Source organism: Microcebus murinus, chromosome 24 (genome assembly GCF_040939455.1).
Source record: "Microcebus murinus isolate Inina chromosome 24, M.murinus_Inina_mat1.0, whole genome shotgun sequence".
Taxonomy (NCBI): Eukaryota; Metazoa; Chordata; class Mammalia; order Primates; family Cheirogaleidae; genus Microcebus; species Microcebus murinus.
In genome coordinates this window covers 26,535,141-26,555,754 of record NC_134127.1, presented here as the reverse complement: position 1 = coordinate 26,555,754, position 20,614 = coordinate 26,535,141, and the positions used below count along the sequence as shown (strand labels likewise).

Sequence of the window (20,614 nt, the reverse complement as noted above, 5' to 3'; positions counted from 1 at the left end):
TCCTCAGACATTTAACATTTCTTTGCTTTAAGAACATTTCAGGCCGGGCGCGGTGGCTCACGCCTGTAATCCTAGCTCTCTGGGAGGCCGAGGCGGGCGGATTGCTCAAGGTCAGGAGTTCGAAACCAGCCTGAGCAAGAGCGAGACCCCGTCTCTACTATAAATAGAAAGAAATTAATTGGCCAACTAATATATATGGAAAAAATTAGCCGGGCATGGTGGCGCATGCCTGTAGTCCCAGCTACTCGGGAGGCCGAGGCAGAAGGATCACTCGAGCCCAGGAGTTTGAGGTTGCTGTGAGCTAGGCTGACGCCACGGCACTCACTCTAGCCTGGACAACAAAGTGAGACTCTGTCTCAAAAAAAAAAAAAAAAAAAAAAGAACATTTCACTTCCACTCTTTGAGTAAAACAGGTTCTTTCTCTATAGCCTTATTTTATGAGCTTTTTCTGTTTTTAAAATTTTTTTTTTTTTTACTTTTTAAACTTTTTTGCTTAAAACTGAGACACGAACAGGCAAATTAGCCGAGGCCTACACAGGGTCAGCATCACCAATATCACTGTCTCCCACTGCCTTGTCTTGTCCCACTGGAAGGTCTCCAGGAGTGGTGACAGGCATGGAGCTGTCATCTTCTCATTGTGATAGCAGTGCCTTCTGCTGTGCACCTCCTGGAGGGCCTGCCTGGGGCTCTTCTTGAAGAGTCGTCACTATTTTCAGAAGCAAGTCCCTGATGGTTTGCTTGATTTATTTTTTTGGCTTTTTTTTTTCATCACAGAGTTGTTTGTAAGCAGATAAGGCACCATAAACATTCCTCTCTGCTAATGAAAACCGTTCAGTGCCCCTTCTAAGGAGCTTGTTGAGGTCTGCAAAAGCTTCTGCTAAACCCTTCCCTGTGAATTTTCTTGGAGGTTCTTTTTCTTCTCCAGCAGTTTCCTTTTCTCTGCATTCCTGTTCCAGCTCCAGCAACTCCTCACTGGGCAGGTCCTCAGAAACCACCTCAGTGTCATCCTCCACACTCGGGTTCAGGCTTTCTGCCATCTCAGCCCCAGCCTGGTCAATTTTTGCAGCCTCCTCATCCTTGGCACAATAGAAAACAATGCCACCAAGAGACGCAGTAAATGCCAGATGTGTGAGTTGCCCAACACCATGGCTAGAGAACTGAAAGCAGTTTGGGTGAAGAGGCTTAGGTTAGAAGAAGACAAGTGGAGAGATAAGCACTAGAGAGAGGCTTAGAAGAGTCCCAGATGGAGGAAGTCAGGAGACAGAATTCCTTTGGTTTGGGGTCTGCCTATGAGTCGTTTTAGGTAGAGGATCTAACTGGGATTGGGCACATGAGGGGTGGGCACAGCTAGGCAGGGGTCTCAGAGCAAGTCTGAGGCACAAACAGTTCTGTGATAAGTACCCGTGGGTCAATTGTCCCGAGAGGGCTGTTTATTGTGCTTATTGTTTAGATAAATAAAATTTTAAGAGATTCCCAAAGAAAACAACTAAGTTAATTACTTGTTTACAGCATTATCTTCCTGAACAGGAATTTCCTGAAACAAAGAGTGAAGTCCCCAACAAGTGGAGTCCGCTTAGTTCTGATACACTGCAGCACACGTGAGCACAGACCCACCTCAACACATACACGTGAGCACAGACGCACCTCAACACACACTCACCTGAGGACAGACCCACCTCAACACACACACACCTGAGCACAGACGCGCCTCAACACACACACCTGAGCACAGACGCGCCTCAACACACACACCTGAGCACAGACGCGCCTCAACACACACTCACCTGAGGACAGACCCGCCTCAACACACACACACCTGAGCACAGACCCACCTCAACACACACACCTGAGCACAGACCCACCTCAACACACACACACCTGAGCACAGACGCGCCTCAACACACACACACCTGAGCACAGACGCGCCGCAACACACACACCTGAGCACAGACGCGCCTCAACACACACACGTGAGCACAGACGCGCCTCAACACACACACCTGAGCACAGACCCGCCTCAACACACACACCTGAACACAGACCCACCTCAACACACACACACCTGAGCACAGATGTGCCTCAACACACACGTGAGCACAGAGGCACCTCAACACACACACCTGAGCACAGACCCACCTCAACACACACACACCTGAGCACAGATGCGCCTCAACACACACGTGAGCACAGAGGCACCTCAACACACACACCTGAGCACAGACCCACCTCAACACACACACTTGAGCACTGACGCACCTCAACACACACACACCTGAGCACAGACGCGCCGCAACACACACACCTGAGCACGGACCCACCTCAACACACACACCTGAGCACAGACGCGCCTCAACACACACACACCTGAGCACAGACGCGCCGCAACACACACACCTGAGCACGGACCCACCTCAACACACACACCTGAGCACAGACGAGCCTCAACACACACACCAGAACACAGACAAACCTCAACACACACATCTGAGCACAAACCTCAACACACACACACGTGAGCACAGACGCACCTCAACACACACACACCTGAGCACAGAAGCGCCTCGACACACACACCTGAGCACAGACGCGCTGCAACACACACACCTGAGCACAGAAGCGCCTCAACACACACACCTGAGCACAGACCCACCTCAACACACACATACCTGAGCACAGACCCACCTCAACACACACACACCTGAGCACAGACCCACCTCAACACACACACACCTGAGCACAGATGCGCCTCAACACACACACACCTGAGAACAGACGCGCCTCAACACACACACCTGAGAACAGACGTGCCTCAACACACACACCTGAGAACAGACGCGCCTCAACACACACACCTGAGCACAGACGCGCCTCAACACACACACACCTGAGCACAGACGCGCCTCAACACACACACCTGAGCACAGACCCACCTCAACACACACACCTGAGCACAGACCCACCTCAACACACACACACCTGAGCACAGACGAGCCTCAACACACACCTGAACACAGACAAACCTCAACACACACATCTGAGCACAGACAAACCTCAATACACACACCTGAGCACAGACGCACCTCAACACACACACACCTGAGCACAGAAGCGCCTCAACACACATACCTGAGCACAGACGCACCTCGACACACACCTGAGCACAGACGCGCCGCAACACACACACACCTGAGCACAGACGCGCCGCAACACACACATGTGAGCACAGAGGCACCTCAACACACACACCTAAGCACAGACCCACCTCAACACACACACCTGAGCACAGACCCACCTCAACACACACACACCTGAACACAGACGCGCCTCAACACACACACCTGAGCACAGACGCGCCTCAACACACACACACCTGAGCACACATGCACCTCAACACACACACACCTGAGCACAGACGAGCCTCAACACACACACCTGACCACAGACGCACCTCAACACACACACGTGAGCACAGACGCACCTCAACACACACACACCTGAGCACAGACGCACCTCAACACACACACCTGAGCACAGACGCGCCTCAACACACACACCTGAGCACAGACGAGCCTCAACACACACACCTGAGCACAGACGAACCTCAACACACACACCTGAGCACAGACAAACCTCAACACACACACCTGAGCAGACAAACCTCAACACACACACCTGAGCACAGACACGCCTGAGCACAGAGCCCGAGGGGAGCTTGGCGGGTGGCTCATGATTCAGCCTTTAGGTCACAGACAGGACCTCATCTGGGCCTTATTCTGAGATGGGAGTGTTGCAAGCAGAGACGTGGTGAGAGTTGGCTGGGGCTGCTGTGACACAGCACCACACACTGGGCGGCTTAAACGACTGACATTTATTGTCTTTCAGCACTGGGTGCTGAAAGTTTGAAAACAGGCTGTCAGCAGGGTTGGTTCCTTCTGAGGGCTGAGAGGTAAAGGAAACCAAAGATCTTTCACTCCAGTATACTTCTTTGACGTATTTCAAGTTGACTGTTCTGAGTGCCCGCAAATACAATAATAGCTCTGCAACGCTGCCTTTTGTGGGGAAGATTTGCATCTGCAGAGGAAATAAATCGAAGTAAACAACACAGGCAAGCAGGCTTTCTCTGAAGGCCCCCCCCCCCGCGCCCCCCGCCCCCTGCCCCCGCCGTCCGGATCTAGGAAAGGTTAACCAGGAGTCTGACATTTTTAAAGGTCTGACAGAGAAACATATACCTCCAGCCACCACCAATTCCTCCCGAGAGCTGCTGCCTGCAGGTTTCTTCTGCATAACCAGCCATCCTCCCCAGGTTACGGCAAGGTGTACAGCTAGTGTCACAGCTCTTGACTGGGGAAAGAACCGAGCGGCTCACGGAGAGTCGGAGAACAGCCTTTGTTCTTCCACAGCAGGCTCAGCACAGCTAGTGGCACAGCTGGCTTCTGATCTTCTGACCCCCCTTCCTTGGGCTCCTCCTGCTTTTATACCTTTGGTAGGACTCAAAAAGCGTCCAATCAACTACAAGCTTTAACATCCAATCAGCAACAGTGGGATTCAAAAGTTACCCAATCAGGATCACGCAACCAGCCTGGCCAAGCTCTGAGCGTGGCCTGGACAGCTAGCCAGGAGGCCCAGAAGCAGGCGGCGCCCACAAGTGGGCCCGGGGGCATTCCAGCACGTGGGGGGGGGGGCTCTACCGCCCCGGCCCCAGCAGCGTGTCCTCCAACCCGCCAGGCACAGCACTGGCCTGCAGAGATGCGGAGGGACGGGGAGGTCCCAGCGCCTCACATTTCCGCATCACCCAGCCAGGCCTCCTCTTACCCCCCTCACAGCACCTGTCTCCCCGTTATAACCTGTTGTGCCCTGATCCAAGCCCCCATTCTTTCTGTGATCTCAAAATGGCAAAAAAAAATCCACCATCTGCCATTTTATTTGAGTTTTTCATATTTTAATATGACTATGCCTGTATGCATGTTAATAAATTTGCATGCCCTTTCCCCCCTGTTAATCTATTATTAGTTTTGTTTTAGAGATTCAAATTATCAAACTTTCAGGGAAAAAATTTAACTACTTATGTATGGCCCTCACCAGCCCTGAAACCTCACCCACAGCGGCGCCCACAGTCCCACGGTGGTCTGTGCTGTGCATTGACGACGGGTCTGTTCTGCTCCTGTGTGATGAGGAAGGCTTGAAAGCCCTGAAAGCTTGTTTGACTTTATAGGCAGCTTTACTTGTCATGGAAATCAGAATAGGTAACATATACATATGTTTTCATTATGTTATTTTTAAATGTTCACAATTTTATTTTGATAAATGAAAAATTAGAAAAGTCATATCACGGCTGTCAGCTAAAGTTGACGCTTGGATGTGTGCCTTCATATCACGGCTGTCTGCTAAAGTCGTTGTTGGCGTTCATCTGTGGCTGTCAACTATAGTCGACGCTGGTACCGAAATGGTTAAACTTCCCTGCAGAGGGAAGGAGCTGTTGCAGATTCTGCACGTGGATTGTAGATGGCTGCCTTCCCCCATGACTCTCACGTCATCTTCCCCATGCAGCTATGTGCCCAAATGCCCCCTTCTTAAAAGGATTAGGATCCATCCCAATGACCTCGTTTTAACTTGGTTATCTCTGTGGAGACCCTATATCCAAATAAGGTCACAAGCTCCTTTGGTAGGGGCTAAAGACCTCACTATATGAATTTGGGGAGGGGAACTAGTCAGCCCCTAACAGTGGCTGTGTGTAGGGCAGTGAGTGGTGGGGGGGTCAAGGATGGAAACAGGGAGACCGGTTAGGAGGTGATTACGGTTGTACATGTAAGCGATGATGGTACCCTTGGATGTATTCTGATGGTGAAACCTGTGAAATAAAAGTTGCTGGAACTCTAAAGATATTTTAAGTCTTGAGAGAAATGTGACTGTGATTTGAGTTATGCAGCATGTGGCTGTAACTTCTGTTTATTTAGATTATAGATAAACTCTCTTTTTCATTGCTTTTTGTTTTATAAATGACCAGAAGAGACGGGAGACCAGACCTCCCTCCCTTCCAATCACTGGTCTTTGTTATAGATTAACTGCCTTCTTTACTGTCCTGTACCTGACAGATGGTGCAAAAGACCCCATGACTACTATAGTGTAAAATGTTAAATATACCTTTCCCCCCCAAAAAAAGACCTCCTCAACTAATCAGATTATTGTGACTATACATTAAGCTTTATATTAAAGGATGTTAAAATTCTGTTAAGCTTCCTAGAGCTTATCTCTAGAAATGACCCCAAATTTACACATTTGGAAACAGTGACTTTCATTCTTTGGGATTTTTGCTTCCTGGGTGACTGTCTCCAAACCTTGTATTTAAATGCATTCTCTTTAAACTAGGTTCTGACTCTTTTGATTATTTGAGGTTGGCATTTCAGTGATCACGAAGGAATTCAAAGTGGACGTCTGGCAATCTTCGCTGTTTGTCCAACAAGCCAGCCTCGATACCGACACAAAGGGCTGTTGTCCACCTGACCTTGCTGAAGCCAGCAGGGGCTCTGACGAGGCTCCTCCGGGGTCCACATCTCCAGTGGCTTTCGTTAGAATTCAGACTTGACTCCAGCAACCCAATTCCACACTTGACAGAACTAAAATTAAAGCTCTTCTTTAAGATGAAAATTTCATTTTTTATTCTCTAAACTGTTCACAGATGGATGATTTTCACTTTTTCTCTGAAATTAAGAGTTTTTATTATAAACTGCTCATTAGAGTTTATGAGCCTTTTTTCTCATTCTAAGTGTAGTCAGAAAAAAACCAGTTTCTCTCTAAAAAAAAATTCATGGCTTAAACAGAATTTATAATTTAAAAAAACCAAAAACCTTAACTTCAAAGTTTGGTTCATTTGACATATCTACAGTCCCTTTTTAAATGACCAAAACCAAAAAAATCCCTTTCTATAAAAACAAAGGTAAGAGGCACTGTTTCTCTTGGCTAAAAGACACCTTAGGTGACTAAGGTCTTGATTATTTTCGGTTGACAGACCCATAGAATTTACTGGGATGCGGAAAAGGGTGACTACCAGGTTTTTAGCACCGGTTGGTTAAAACTCTTGCTTACTCAACTCCTTCCCAGCCCAGGACCTTGCACTCCACAGAGTGGCATTTCCAGACCGTACAATCTAAAGGTGCAACTCCATCACTTTCTGCCATATCACCCTCTTTTAATTCACGGCTTGCTCTTATCACCGCTGGTTCTTTTATTATCTGTCTCTCACCACTGACCTTTAAGTTCCACTAAAACAGGGCCCTACTTTATCTGCCTTGTTCATAGCTGTATTACCAGATCCTAGAATAGGGCCTGGCACATAATTAGCACTCAAAAATTATTTATTGAATATCCATTAAAGAGATGAATGATTTACTGACTAAATGGCTCTTAGCAGGTGAGGAACAGGGAAACTTGTAGAATAACCTCTAGGTTTCTAGCATGTATAATAGATCAAAGAATAACCCCACCTCAAACTAGGTTTAATAATAGAGATTTGGGCCAGTACTTTGGGGAGGCCAAGGAGGGAGCATTACTCCAGGCCAGGAGTTCAAGACCAACCTGAACAACAGAGTGAGACCCCCATCTCTATAAAAAAATTTAAAAATTAGCCAGGCCTGGTGGCTCACGCCTGTAGTCCCAGCAGCTCAGGAGGCTGAGGCAGGAGAATCATGTGGGCCCAGAAGTGAGCCATGACAATGCCACTGTACTCTGGCCTGGGCAACAGAGTGAGACCCTGTCTCTTAAAAGTAAATAAATAATATGAAACAAAAAAACCAATAATAGAGATTTGTTTGCTCATGTAAATAAAGGGTTAGAGACAGGTGGGATTGACAAGTTGGTTTGATTCAGCAGTGTGACAATTTCATGGAAGGCTTCTTGTCTTTCTGTTTTTCTGCTCTGCATTGTGACCTTCAGCTAAAACTGGTTTTCTGTAGCATGGCATTTATGACTTCCTTTAAAAATAATAATAAATCCATTATATGTTTAAAAAGTTTCATTCAAACTTTTCAAAAACAAATTTAGTAAGAGTGGCACTGATTTACTTTTTTTTCTTGCAAATCTCTTTACTATCTGGCTTAATAGATTATAGCTGGATTCTTTTAGCTGCTTCTGTGTTCATTTGATCTGTTGCCATGTTTTGGTTGATGCTTGTGAAGAAAATCTGGCCTCATGCAGCTATGTAATTGGTAAAATGAGGAGTATTTTTTATGGCCTTTCCAGATAATAAGACTATTCTTCTTTCATATTACACTACAACTCAGGAACTGGTAATTTCTTCAAGGTTAGTAGCAACGTAGAATTTGATATTACATCAGTGAAATTTCTGTAGTTACATTATAACCCATTGGCACATCTTGTCCTTTGAAAGAACCATTTACCCATGCCTGATTTTTAAACATCATACATTGTTTAGAAAATACTGTTTCACTGAGTTATGCAGATATTCCAAATGCACATCACACATTCATCACACAAAATTGAAAAATGTTTGTTACTGTTACCACAGACCTCATCAGAAAAGTCTTCCAAGAACTGGGAAGGTGTCAAGTTCGTGGAGCAATATAACTTTTCCAAAATTCAAATTTCCATTGGAAAGCTGAAAGGTTATTATTTGGCAATAATACCTGTTTTCTTTGAAGTGATAGAATCTGTTCATGTTTGAGAAAATGTGTGCCAGAATCTCTAGTTTAGCTGCAAGTGAAAATGATGTTCCATGAAAAAAGTAGCTTGTTCCACTGGAAGCTCAGAAGTCCTTTCCCCCAGTGGGCTTTTTTTTTTTTTTTTTTTTTTTGAGACAGAGTCTCACTTTGTTGCCCAGGGTAGAGTGAGTGCCATGGCATCAGCCTGGCTCACAGCAACCTCAATCTCCTGGGCTCAACCCATCCTCCTGCCTCAGCCTCCCGAGTAGCTGGGACTACAGGCATGTGCTACCATGCCCGGCTAATTTTTTCTATATATATATTAGTTGGCCAATTAATTTCTTTCTATTTTTATAGTAGAGACAGGGTCTTGCTCTTGCTCAGGCTGTTTTCAAATTCCTGACCTCCGGAGTAATCCGGCCGCCTTGGCCTCCCAGAGTGCTAGGATTACAGGCATGAGCCACAGGGCCCGGCCCCCAGTGGGCTCTTGTTCTTTGTTTTGCATCCTGAGGTCTCATGCATGCCCCATTTAGCAGCACAGAATATTGACAAGATGTGTCCTTGGGGGCTTAGATTTCATCAGACAGTTTTGCTGCTTCATTGAGGATAATCTCAAGTGAAATGAGTTTTTTGCCATGAGTATGTGGTGATGAACAGCAGCCGCTATTACTAGTTGGCGTCACTGCCTTAAAGAGGGCTATGGTGCTATGGATTTACCCACCACTGCAGAGTTAACACAGTGAAAAAGGCACATGACATTTCAGTAACACTGTGAAAGTACTTTTTGCCTTGGGCCACCCAAAAGGGTTTTGGGGAGGTTGAGGGGTTCACTGCCCCCCAGGAGTGCGCATGGGAGCGACTTCCCCCACAGCACATGAGCTGTCTTGGGAGGGGTGGCTTTTCTGCACGAACATCTCCGTGATCTCAAGAGGGGAATGGGGCAATGGTCGGCCAAACATCCACCGCTTACGTGCCAAGGAAGGCAACTAGCAAAGTGCACGGCTGTACCCTCTGGGTAAGAAAGTGGGACTGAGGACAGCCTAAGTGAGGGAGACTTCCCCATTTCATTCAATATTCAAAACAGAGTATTGTTTAAATCCGTTGGAGTGAGACTGTCTTCTTGCTTTACGTGTACAAATAGAAAAATAAAGGCGTGAATGGGAATGGGACCAAAGAGGCAGACTGCTGGCTACAATTTAGCAAAGTTGTCTGTGTGTAGATAGGAGGTATTCTTGTTCAAGAACTTTCCATTCTTTCACAGAGACAAGCCAGTTTCCCTTTGCTTCTAAGGGTACTGCATTCAGATCAACACCCTGTGTTACCACTTAGGAAGGTCAATTTACAATGCTACTGATGAGGTTACATTCCAAGCCCCAGTTTCAAGTGCATTCAATGTGGGTGCTCCCCAAGGCCCTGGCTGAGATCTCAAGTCTCCCAGGCTGCATACTCTGCGGCGTGAGTACAGAAACAGCGCGTTTATTCAGCTCTGCCTTGTCAGATGCTCTGTGGAGATTCCAACAGAGAATCAACACTTTATGGTGATCATTGGCCTTAAATCACCATAAGCCCCCTGAAAATCAACACTTTATGGTGATTATTGATCATCCCAAGTAAAATCTTACACACCTCAAGATTATAAAACTTTCATCCTATATTTTTCCTAGTACGGCGATACACCGCATAACAGCTTTGTAACAAAGCTGACAAATTTCTATTGCCTAGTAATATCCTAGCTGCCATAACACTGTAGCACAGTTACTTTATTTTTTATCAACTTAGTGTGGCCTAAGTGTACAATGTTTATAAAGTCTGTACTAGTGCACAGTAATGTCCTTCACATTCACTCTTCACCCACTCACAGACTCACCCAGAGCAACTTCCAGTCCTGCAAGTTCCATGATAAGCCTGGTCTCTGGGTGTACCATTTCTTATCTTTTGTATCATATTTTCATAAGAAATATGAAAGATTTCATAAGAAATCATAAGATTTCTGTAACCACTTTATTTTCAAAATGTCATTTACAACTTATGAGAACTTTTTGTAATTATTTAAATTTATGATAAAAAATTTTAATATCAACTTAAGAATGTGGGAAAGGAAGACATAGCATACCTTCAGGGGGCATCTAAAAAAAAAGTAAAAACACAAAAGTGTGGCCCATTCCAGGATTCCAGAGTCCACACTGCTCTCTCAGCTTCAGGCCGCTAACATGCTACTCTCCCTTGGAAGGCTCCAGCATCACTAACTCCCTCGAGCTTTGTCTTAAATGTCACTGTCACTTTACCTGAGAAGCCTTCTTTGTCTCCATGCTAAGTTAGATCTCCTTTTTTTAATTTTTTTTGAGACTGAGTCTCACTCTTGCCCAGGCTAGAGTGCCATGGTGTCAGCCTAGCTCACAGCAACCTCAAACTCTGGGGCTCGAGCGATCCTCCTGCCTCAGCCTCCCGAGTAGCTGGGACTACAGGCATGTGCCGCCATGACCAGCTAATTTTTCTATATATATTTTTAGTTGGGCAATTAATTTCTTTCTATTTTGAGTAGAGACGGGGGTCTCACTCTTGCTCAGGCTGGTTTTGAACTCCTGACCTCGAGTGATCCACCTGCCTGGGCCTCCCAGAGTGCTAGGATCACAGGCGTGAGCCATCACACTGGGCCAGATCTCCTTGATACATGTTCCTTTAGCACCATGAACTTCCCACCATCCCACATGTAACTCCAGTTAAGTGTTGCCCCAGGAAGGCATCAACAGAACTAGTCTTTTCATATAGACTTCTGTGCCCAAAGTCTGCAGATATCAGCCAAAGAGGTCGGCCCTGCTTTTTAAGCACCATCCACCTGGAGTGGAGGGAAAGACTCAGATTGCAAGAGGCTGACAAAGGTACAAGGTAAGGAAGCTGAGGCCAAGGGGTGTGGGTTAATTATCAATTAAGAGGTTTGGATGGAAAAGGGAGAAAAACAGGGGGGCAGTGACCTCCCTTTCTGTGACTGCTCACAGGAAGTGAGGTGCATGAAGAGCACAGAGAACAGCCAAAGAAGTCAGAGAGCTGGGTTTGCAGCTAAACAAGGAACAAAAGGAACTTAAGTTCTCAGTGTTTCCAAGCCAGAAACATCGCACAAAAGTTTACAATTTGGTGACTAACAGTAATCTGTGATAATTCACAGAAAGTACCATACTTACACATATGCATATTTATTCACTTTATACTTGTAAATCCTCAGGTGAACACAGGACCTGCTTTCTCTCTTTACATAATTTTTTCTAAGGCAGTGATATCTGGTCTCAGTTAAAGGCAGCATGAGCGGCATTAGTTGTGCACACTATCCATGCTCATGACTTTTGCCCTCTAAAACTAACCCTAATTATTCTTACAGTTCAGGGCACTAATTCTCACAAAAAGGGAGAGTAACACTGCTGAAGATCTTTCTGCTCTGTCATGCTTCATGTTGGCACTCAAATATTTATAACCTGAGATCTCTCTATTCATCTGGCTTTGTCCCCAAAGATCACTATCTGCCAGTCACCTTACCTGATGTTAATCAGGTGTGAAGAAACTAGCTACCATCCTGGCCCCGATTAGAACTTTCCATTGAAATGTCTTCCTGCCTAAAGCTACCCCACAGGCTTCCATTATGGAGAAATTATTTTACCATTTGGCATTCTTTTAAAGTGCAACTATTCCCTTGAAAAGGATTACATATTAAACCACTTTTACTACAATCAAAGGGGAGTAGAGTAGAAGGATCCAGAAGGCCTGTGGATCTGTTTATATGTACTTCTGTAAAACAGCTACCCTGCCTTCCTGTATTTTTTTGCGAAGTTCACGAATGGATGCATTTTATGGACTTTACATGTATACCCGAGCACTTTAATCACTGCACACGAGGCTCCTAAAAAAATAAAAAAAATAAACAAACAAACAAACAAAACCCCAGAAACAAATCAGAACAGCAAGGCGCTGGGGAAGTGAAGCAAGACTGAATTTTGAAACGGTCTAACCAAACACGCTGGGGAACACCTTTGTGAAAAGGTTCTTCAGCTCTGTGTACACATGTAATTATCATCACCACAGTGATGGGGGACAAAAGGGGGTCTGCATCCGAAACGCGCAGGTGGAGAGGCAGGGACGAAGGCAGGCGAGGAGCCGGGACCCCCGTGCTGGGGCTTCGCCGTGGGGAGAGGGTCGGCCCCGAGCTGCGGCGGCCTGCCGCCGCTGAAACCGCTCCAACTGTGCCCTGCGGGCCTTACCACCGTCCGCCCGAACACGCTTGCGGATGCACAGTCCCAACTGCAGCCGCGGCGTCCGCCGCCCCAGGGTCGCGCACCCCAAACGCTGGGGCGTCCCGGCTGCGGGGCGCGGAAGCCGCCCGAGGGCGTGCAGCCAGGAGATGCGCGTCCCAGCCAGCCCGAGCGGCCCTCACACCAGCCCGCGCACGTCCCGCCGCGGGACAGGCGGCAGCAGAGTTCGCCCTCCGGCCGGCACCCACCCACACGCCGCCCAGCTCCCCGCCGCCTCCTCTTTTCCCGCGCCCGCGGCTGGGCCCGCCCGGGGAGCGTGCGCAGTGGCCAGAGCCCGGCCCTCCGCGCCGGCAGGCAGTTGTGCAGCAACCGTCGGCCGAGCTCGGCCAACCAGGGGACGTGATATTGCCGCGGAGCCCCGCCCCAGCGGGGGACTATGGTGACGAGCGGCCAATCAGGAGTCGTGTTATTGCAGCGGAGCCACGCCCCCGGCAGGGGGCTGCGGTGACGGCTGAGGGTCATGGGGTGTGAGCGCAGCTGAACTGCCGAGCCTCGGAGGACCGCGGTGTCCCTTCGCCTCGCGGCCGCGAGCGGCACACCGGCCCTGCGCTTGCCCGCCCGCCCGCCCCTCGGCGGCGGCGCGGCTCATGCGGCTGAGGGCGGGGGTCGGGGGTCGGGAGCGGGCGGCGGGCTGGGCGTCTGGGTGGCCCGGGCCCGGGCGGTGAGGGGCGGCTGCGGGCCGGCCGGCCGGCTGAGGGCCCCGGGCGCGGAGAGCAGGCGGAGCCCTCGGCCGCCGCGCCGGGAAGATGCTGCTGTCCCTAGTGCTCCACACGTACTCGATGCGCTACCTGCTGCCGAGCGTCGTGCTCCTGGGCACGGCGCCCACCTACGTGCTGGCCTGGGGCGTCTGGCGGCTGCTCTCCGCCTTCCTGCCCGCCCGCTTCTACCAGGCGGTGGACGACCGGCTCTACTGCATCTACCAGAGCATGGTGCTCTTCTTCTTCGAGAACTACACCGGGGTGCAGGTGAGGCCCTTCCCGCCCTCGGCGCCTCCGAGCCCCCGCGGGGCGCGCGGGCCTCCCAGGCTGGGCCCCTCCCCTCCCAGGTGGCTTAGGTCGCCGGGCCTGCCTGGCGGATGCGGCTTCGGAACCACGTGCCGCCCCCCACCCTTCCAACTGTGGGGGAAGTTTCGATGCTCCTCGCAGGTCCACCGAGATCTCTAGGAAGCTGCAGTCACGTCGTCTGGGGCTAGGGGGCTCACCCGCCCCTCGCCCGGGGTCTGGTGTCACTGCCTGTCGTGGTGCTTTGGCAAAGTAGATGCAAGTGGACATTTAAAGTAGGGCAGGCACCGGTCCAGGAAGGTGGTACTAAAACAGGATACGTTCGCACTCGGAAGTGCGCTTCTAAAATGACCTTCTCTTGAAACTGATTGATGTTGCTGTTCGGGCTGGTCTTTGTGTTCTCCCCCAGTCCCAGGGAAGGATGGGCGAGGAAACGAATACATTTGTTGCGGTAGAAGCCTTGCTGTAGGTAGAGTTTTTGCCAACTTTAGGCGTGAGTACGTGGGCGATCTTTTGTCTGGTTACTTTTTTACTGTTTCCTTCTCTGTAGAGGTTGGATTTGTAGGTAATGAATTTGCAGTTGCACTGCTGATGGATCCTTGATGACTTTGAGTTTGCCCCGCAAAGCTGGGGGTTGTTTGCGGGGAAAGGGACTAGGAGAGGCTAGGGCCTCCATTTAAACCACCATCTGTGTTTCCTAGGAAAGAAAGAAAGGTCACTGTTCCAGATCAGGGTTCCCTGGTATTTGATTTTTGAAATGGGCCTCCTTTAACATTTTTAGTAATTCAGGTTAATGTTTTCCCCTTACACCGTTATTTCACCAAGTTTGTCTAAATGTATGGTTTTATCATAATTATTTACTTTCACATCATATGACAGCTGACCTGGGCTGGGATATATGCTCAGAACACAAAGTCAGCCTACCTGTGGTGAGTTAGTTTTGTTTAAAGAGTACACAACGTAATACAGAATATACCATTGAAGTACTTTGTGTTTGGCAATTTCTCGTTTTTTAAAACAATCGTGAAACGTCATAGTGTTTCTGAAATTATATGCCTTACCTTACATGGTGCTAACTACAGCTCTCCAGTTTACTTTTTGATTTCCCAGCAAGTGGTTTTTAAAACATTTAATCTGTTGTTTTCCCCTTCTATTGTTCCAATAAAAGGATCTAGCATCTAAAGATATCCTTTTATCTGAGGGCCCTTAAGTATAATTCAGAATTTTATTTCATGTGTGTCCCTTGATGAAGTTTATTAGGAATCCTAGAACAGATTGCCCACTGTTCACCAAATGTAGGTTTTGAACATTCAATAAAAATGTAGAATTGGGAGTTTTTAGTTCCTGCCTTTTTTTTTTGGCAAGGAGTTTGCTATTTAGTAGCAAAGAGCAGGGTATTTTTAATATGATAGAGTCTTTTTTTGGAATTTGGGTTTCCTGTGTAGACAAGTCTACCTTCTGATATTTTTGATAGTTTCCCTGAAGATTAAATCACTAGAGGAATAAATAGCTACCTTCAAATATAAAAGCCAAAGGAAAAAGATTTACAGGGACATCCTGTCACCTTCTTACTTTTTACCTATTATTTTTCATAATTGACTTTGTCATTGAGATGTTGCGATTAAACTTTTAGCTTGTTTTTCCTATTTTGCTAGTATATTTTTTTCTTTACTTGAATTTTTTATTTTGAATGAATTAAACGAGTGTCAAAATAGAAATTGCCTTGAAGCTTGCCTATTTTAGTGTCACAACATAAAGGTGAATCACTTCTACACTGTATTGTTACATGTGATGAAAATCGGATTCTTTTTGACAATTGCAAGCATTCTGCACTGTGGTTGGATAAAAGTGAAGTGCCAGAAGACAGTCCGAAACCTAATATTGATCAAAAAAGGCTGACGGTGTCTGTTTGGTGGTCCAGCGCTACAGCTTCGTAAAACTTGGTCAGTTGATTACAGTGGCTGTCTACTTCATCCAGTTGGACAAAATTATGAGGATGCTTGCGATTCAGCAACCGAGATTGCTCAACAGAGACAGGCCAATCCTCTTGCAAGACAGCGCTTGGCCACATGTCTCACAAACAATGCTGCTCAAACTACGGCTGCTGGACTTGGAAACTGTCATCCACCATATTCACCAGACCTTGCACCAACTGACTACCACTTTCAGGCTTTGGACCACTTCTTCTTGCAAGGAAAAATATTCCATTCTCAAGTAGCTGAGGAAAATGCCTTTTGCGATTTCATCACCACTTGCTTTGCTACTGGCGTAAACAAGCTACTGTTAAGATGACAAACTTGTGTTGATAGTTTAGGTAGTTTAGGCACATACTTTGATTAATTGTATGCTGCTTGATATATAATAAACCACACATTTGATTCGAAATCAGACATTTCATAATTACCTAATATTAAAGCATTTTGTTCTCTACTTTAACATGCTAAAAATAAAAGGAGCCTGGTTTTCTATGTTAAGGTTACTTTTAAAATAGTTTTCCATAATCTTTTAGTTATTACTTTCAAACTTACCTTCACATGCTCCTTAAATATATCATTTGATTAGTTGTCTTATTTTCAAAAGGAATCTGCATTCTGTATAAAAACCAACTTCTTGTTCATATTTTGGTGTTCTTTTAATTCTTAGCTGATTCTGAAAGTACCAACTTGTAATAGTATACAAAGAAAAAAAAAGAACTAAAAACCTGGTAAATTAAAGGTATTATAACTTCTAAGTTAAGACTTTATTATATATAATATGGTATAACCTTGGCATTTGGTTTTCACTTAAAATCCTTTTGAGACAGGAAGTATCTTGAATGTGGAATATTTGGAGACTCAGAATAGCAGACCATGTGTATATCCTTGAGGTGGAGTTTGAGGAAAATTTGTGGGTACCTAAGAAGAAAATGGGTGTCCTGGCAGAGGAAGTGGTTAGGACTTGTGAGAAAACAGTGAATGAAGGCAACTGTAGTGTTGTTAACTTTAGTCGAGGTGAAACTAGATTTGTCCTACTTTGTATCTGAGAATTCTATCCTACGATTCTAGGTGTATCCTAAATGTTGAGATAACTGCATAAACAATAACCCCAACAGTTATGATGAACAATGAAAATCTTTTTAACACGTTTTGTGAAACTGATAAAAGTTAAGTAACATAGTTTTTTCAAATGTCAAAATTCTTTTTTCTTTGTTTCTTTTTTAAAAAATCTTTTCCTTTAAAAAAGAAACAAAGCAAAATAATTCTGACATTTGAAAAAATTATGTTAACTTTTATCACCTTCACAAAACATGTTAAAAATATTTTTCATTGTTCGTCATAACTGTTGGGGTTATTGCTTATGCAGATTTCTTTTCCTCCATTCCAATGTAGTAAACTAAAAACTGGTTACTGATGTTTGCAGGCTAAAAAATTACCAATACCTAATAAATTAATCACCAATTTATTCTTAAATCAGTTAGCAACACTTGGAGTTTACTTTAAAATATATTTTCTATTAATGGTTCTGATAGCTAATCCCCTCTCCCCCAAATGCTAACATAATATAACAATAAAATGTGAAATTCTTACTGTGTATAAAATGAACTTAGCTTTTCGACTGACCTTCAAGTGTAAAATAGTTTGAAAAGCACTGGAAACAAGATAATATAAGTTTAAGATTTTTGACATTTGTATAAATATACTCACCTAAAATATTCATTTCTTTAATGAGTCATACTTTTAATTGAAATGTTGTTCCAAGTTTCTCAGAAACAATCTTTTTATCTGGAGACCATTTATAATTGGTTCATTCTTTCTGTGCTGACTCATCAAAATAGTCCTAAACTCTTGAGTTAAATTTATATTCTGAATCTTGCTGTAAAAGCATGAACATGTTTATTTAGAGTGGGGAAAGGACCTTATAAGTCATCTATCTAGTTCAGCACCTTTTATCACTTCTGAATTCTTTCTGCATTTCTGCCAAAATGTTGCTTAGTTTTCTCTAATATCTGTAGTTCTAAAGAGAATATGAATTGTAGGTTGTATCCTTAATTTTATTCTTCTCTGCTTATCATTCATGTGAAGATCTGAAATAGATCTTAGAGTACTTCCTTCCATTTAGCTGAGAGTAATCAGACAGGGCAGGTTTGGGTGTACCTGTCCATTTGCTTATTTAAGCAGAATTATAAAAACTTTTGCTATAGGAAATTAAACATTTTCCAGTCAAATATAATTCTAATCAAAAACAATTTAGGTCTGGCTAGGGAACTGGTTAACTTACTAGACTTATAAAAAAATCCTAGAGATGTAATTAGGACTTTATTTTTACATTTTTTATAAATGTAAACTGTGAAAAACCAGTTATGTTAGGTTGCATTTGTGTGTAGTTTTTAATGCATTATTTTTGTATTTTAAATCACAGATGCAATAAAACATACAAACACAGCCACAATATTTTGAGAAAGTTAAAAGTTTTCCCTACTCCTACACTACATACACCTTCCGCAGGTATGTAACAGTTTGGGGCATAACTTTAGATTTCTTCCAAGAGCTTTTAAATTAATGTTTGAATTGTGGGAAGATTCCTTCATTAAATTACCTTCTTGGATGGGTTTTATGGTGCAGTAGCAGTAAATACACCTGTGTACCTATGGGGACAATTCTGTGCCATTATGATTAAAAGCAAAGGAAAAAACGACGGCATATACATCCCCTCTTTTTTAAATTTGTCTAATTTTGTGGAGCAGAATGCAGTTGATGCTTCTTAAATGGAATTAGTTACTTTTTCTTATTCAAATTGAAATTGTTTACAGCTGCATTTTTGTATAATCAGTTTCTGAGGAGGGATTAGAGGAAACAGCTGTTTCTCTTGTCCATTAATCATTTAACACAGTTTTTAATTTAAAAAATTTGGATAATAGTTTAACTTTTTTTGGATGGTTACTCCGTTTGGGGCATTTTATGAAGTAGTTTACATTGTTTCATTTATTTCACTATGTCAACAGAAAAAAGCCAAACTCTGTAAAATAATTTTAAAGAGATTTATTCTGAGCCAAATTTGAGGACCATGACCGGGAGCCACTCCCAAGAAGCCTTGAGCAAGTGGACTCGCTGTGGCTGGGTTACAGCTTGATTTTTTTACATTTTAGGGACATGGGTTATACAAGTCAAGCCATAAATCAATACGTGGGAGCTATATATTGGCTTGGCCCAAAAAGGTGGGATATCTTGAAGGGGGCTGCTTACAGGTTACTGGTGGGTTTAAAGAATCGTTAAAGACGTGGAGCTTTAAAAGGCTTGGAATGTTTCAACAGAAGTAGTTGTTATCTCAGATAAGCCTGGGGACATATATTTGTTATGTAAATTGAGGACTACAGGATTGTCTTGCATACCCTTAGGCCTGTCAATGGGTCACAAAGGATGTCTCCAAAAAGGAAGAGGGGCATGATGAGGCATGTCTGACCTCCCGCCTTTTGGCAGACAATGTAGTTTTAGGATATTCCTTTGGCCACAAGGGGGTCCATTCAGTTATCTGGTGGGGGTGGTGAGCCTTAAAATTTTATTTTAGTTCACAGATCCCACACTAACGATGTTTCTGACAGATTTATATTCCCAGGTGCAGAACAGAGACAACATAAAACATTCTTCCACCTACCCATCAATCTGCATAATTGATGAGTCTTTATTCCCTTTTTTTCTCTTCTGACATTCTCCTTATCTTGTATAAAATATGGATTTCCTGGGTCTCACAAAAATGTAACCATTTTGTCTCACTGCCCATTCCCCTTTCTTTGTTTCTTTCTATATGCTTTATCTCCTTTAAACCTGAGTTCCCAAATTTCGCTTTGGAAAAACAACCAGATTTGTCTGTGATTTGTGTATTTTCCCAGTGTGTCCTCAACTTTGGCTTAATAAACCTCCATTGATTGAGATCTTTGCCTCAGTCACTCATTTTGGGTTGTTATGGGCCTGAAGTGGGACAGTAAAGGTTATAGGTGGATTTAAAGATTCTTTGATTTGTAATTGGTTAAAGAAATGAAGCTTTGTCTAAAGGCATGGAATGTTTTACAATAAGGAGGTCTGTTAATCAGAGACAAGCCATTGGACACAGACTCAATAAGTAATCTGTTAAATAAATTGGTGGCCTGAGGTATGTTTTAAGCTTTGTCTCACTCACATAGCCTTAGGCCTGTTAATGAATTACACAGGAAATCTCCAAGGAGGGAGGGGATCATGAGAAGGCATGTCTGACCTCCCTTCTAATGACCAATAACTCAGCTTTAGGGTATTTCTAGGGTCCCCTTGGATAAGAAGGGGTCCATTCAGTTAGCTGAGGGGCTTAAGATTTTATTTTAGTTCACAAATTTAATGATTCAATAGATACCTGTTGAAAACCGTCTACATGCTAGGCTCTAGGGGTAGAAAAGTGATCAGGTATCTGTCTATAACTGAGGAGCTGATAAATCTAAGAGGGTATGACTTGTGAATAGGATTATGTACAGTGTGTCCTAGCTGCACCTAAAGAAGTGTGGACAAGGTGCCTCATGGTACAAGGGGAAATGATTAATCCTGGGGACTGGATTAAAAGGTGCAAAGACTGCTTCAGTGGGTGTTACTAGCCAACCAGTCTCATTCTCCACTGCTCAAGAGAAAGCCAATACACTGAGACAGCAGAGTTTACAGTG

At 44.7% G+C, this 20,614-nt stretch overlaps 1 protein-coding gene and 1 long non-coding RNA gene across 2 annotated transcripts in view; one reads left to right on the top strand and one right to left on the bottom strand.

The window, feature by feature from the left end:
* Window positions 1-3,848: 3,848 nt before the first annotated feature.
* On the bottom strand, window positions 3,849-4,430 carry LOC142864100 (uncharacterized). Its single transcript, XR_012914700.1, has 2 exons — window positions 4,230-4,430; window positions 3,849-4,071 (listed from the first exon to the last, which is right to left on the bottom strand). It is a non-coding gene; the product is annotated as an uncharacterized LOC142864100 (long non-coding RNA).
* An 8,947-nt stretch (window positions 4,431-13,377) lies between these two features.
* Window positions 13,378-20,614, top strand: part of AGPAT5 (1-acylglycerol-3-phosphate O-acyltransferase 5) — a 40,188-nt gene continuing 32,951 nt past the window's right edge. Inside the window, exon 1 of the mRNA XM_012783213.3 lies at window positions 13,378-13,917. Within this exon, the coding sequence (XP_012638667.1) occupies window positions 13,699-13,917 (219 nt within the window). The 5' untranslated portion in view covers window positions 13,378-13,698. The remainder of the gene's footprint in view (window positions 13,918-20,614) is intronic.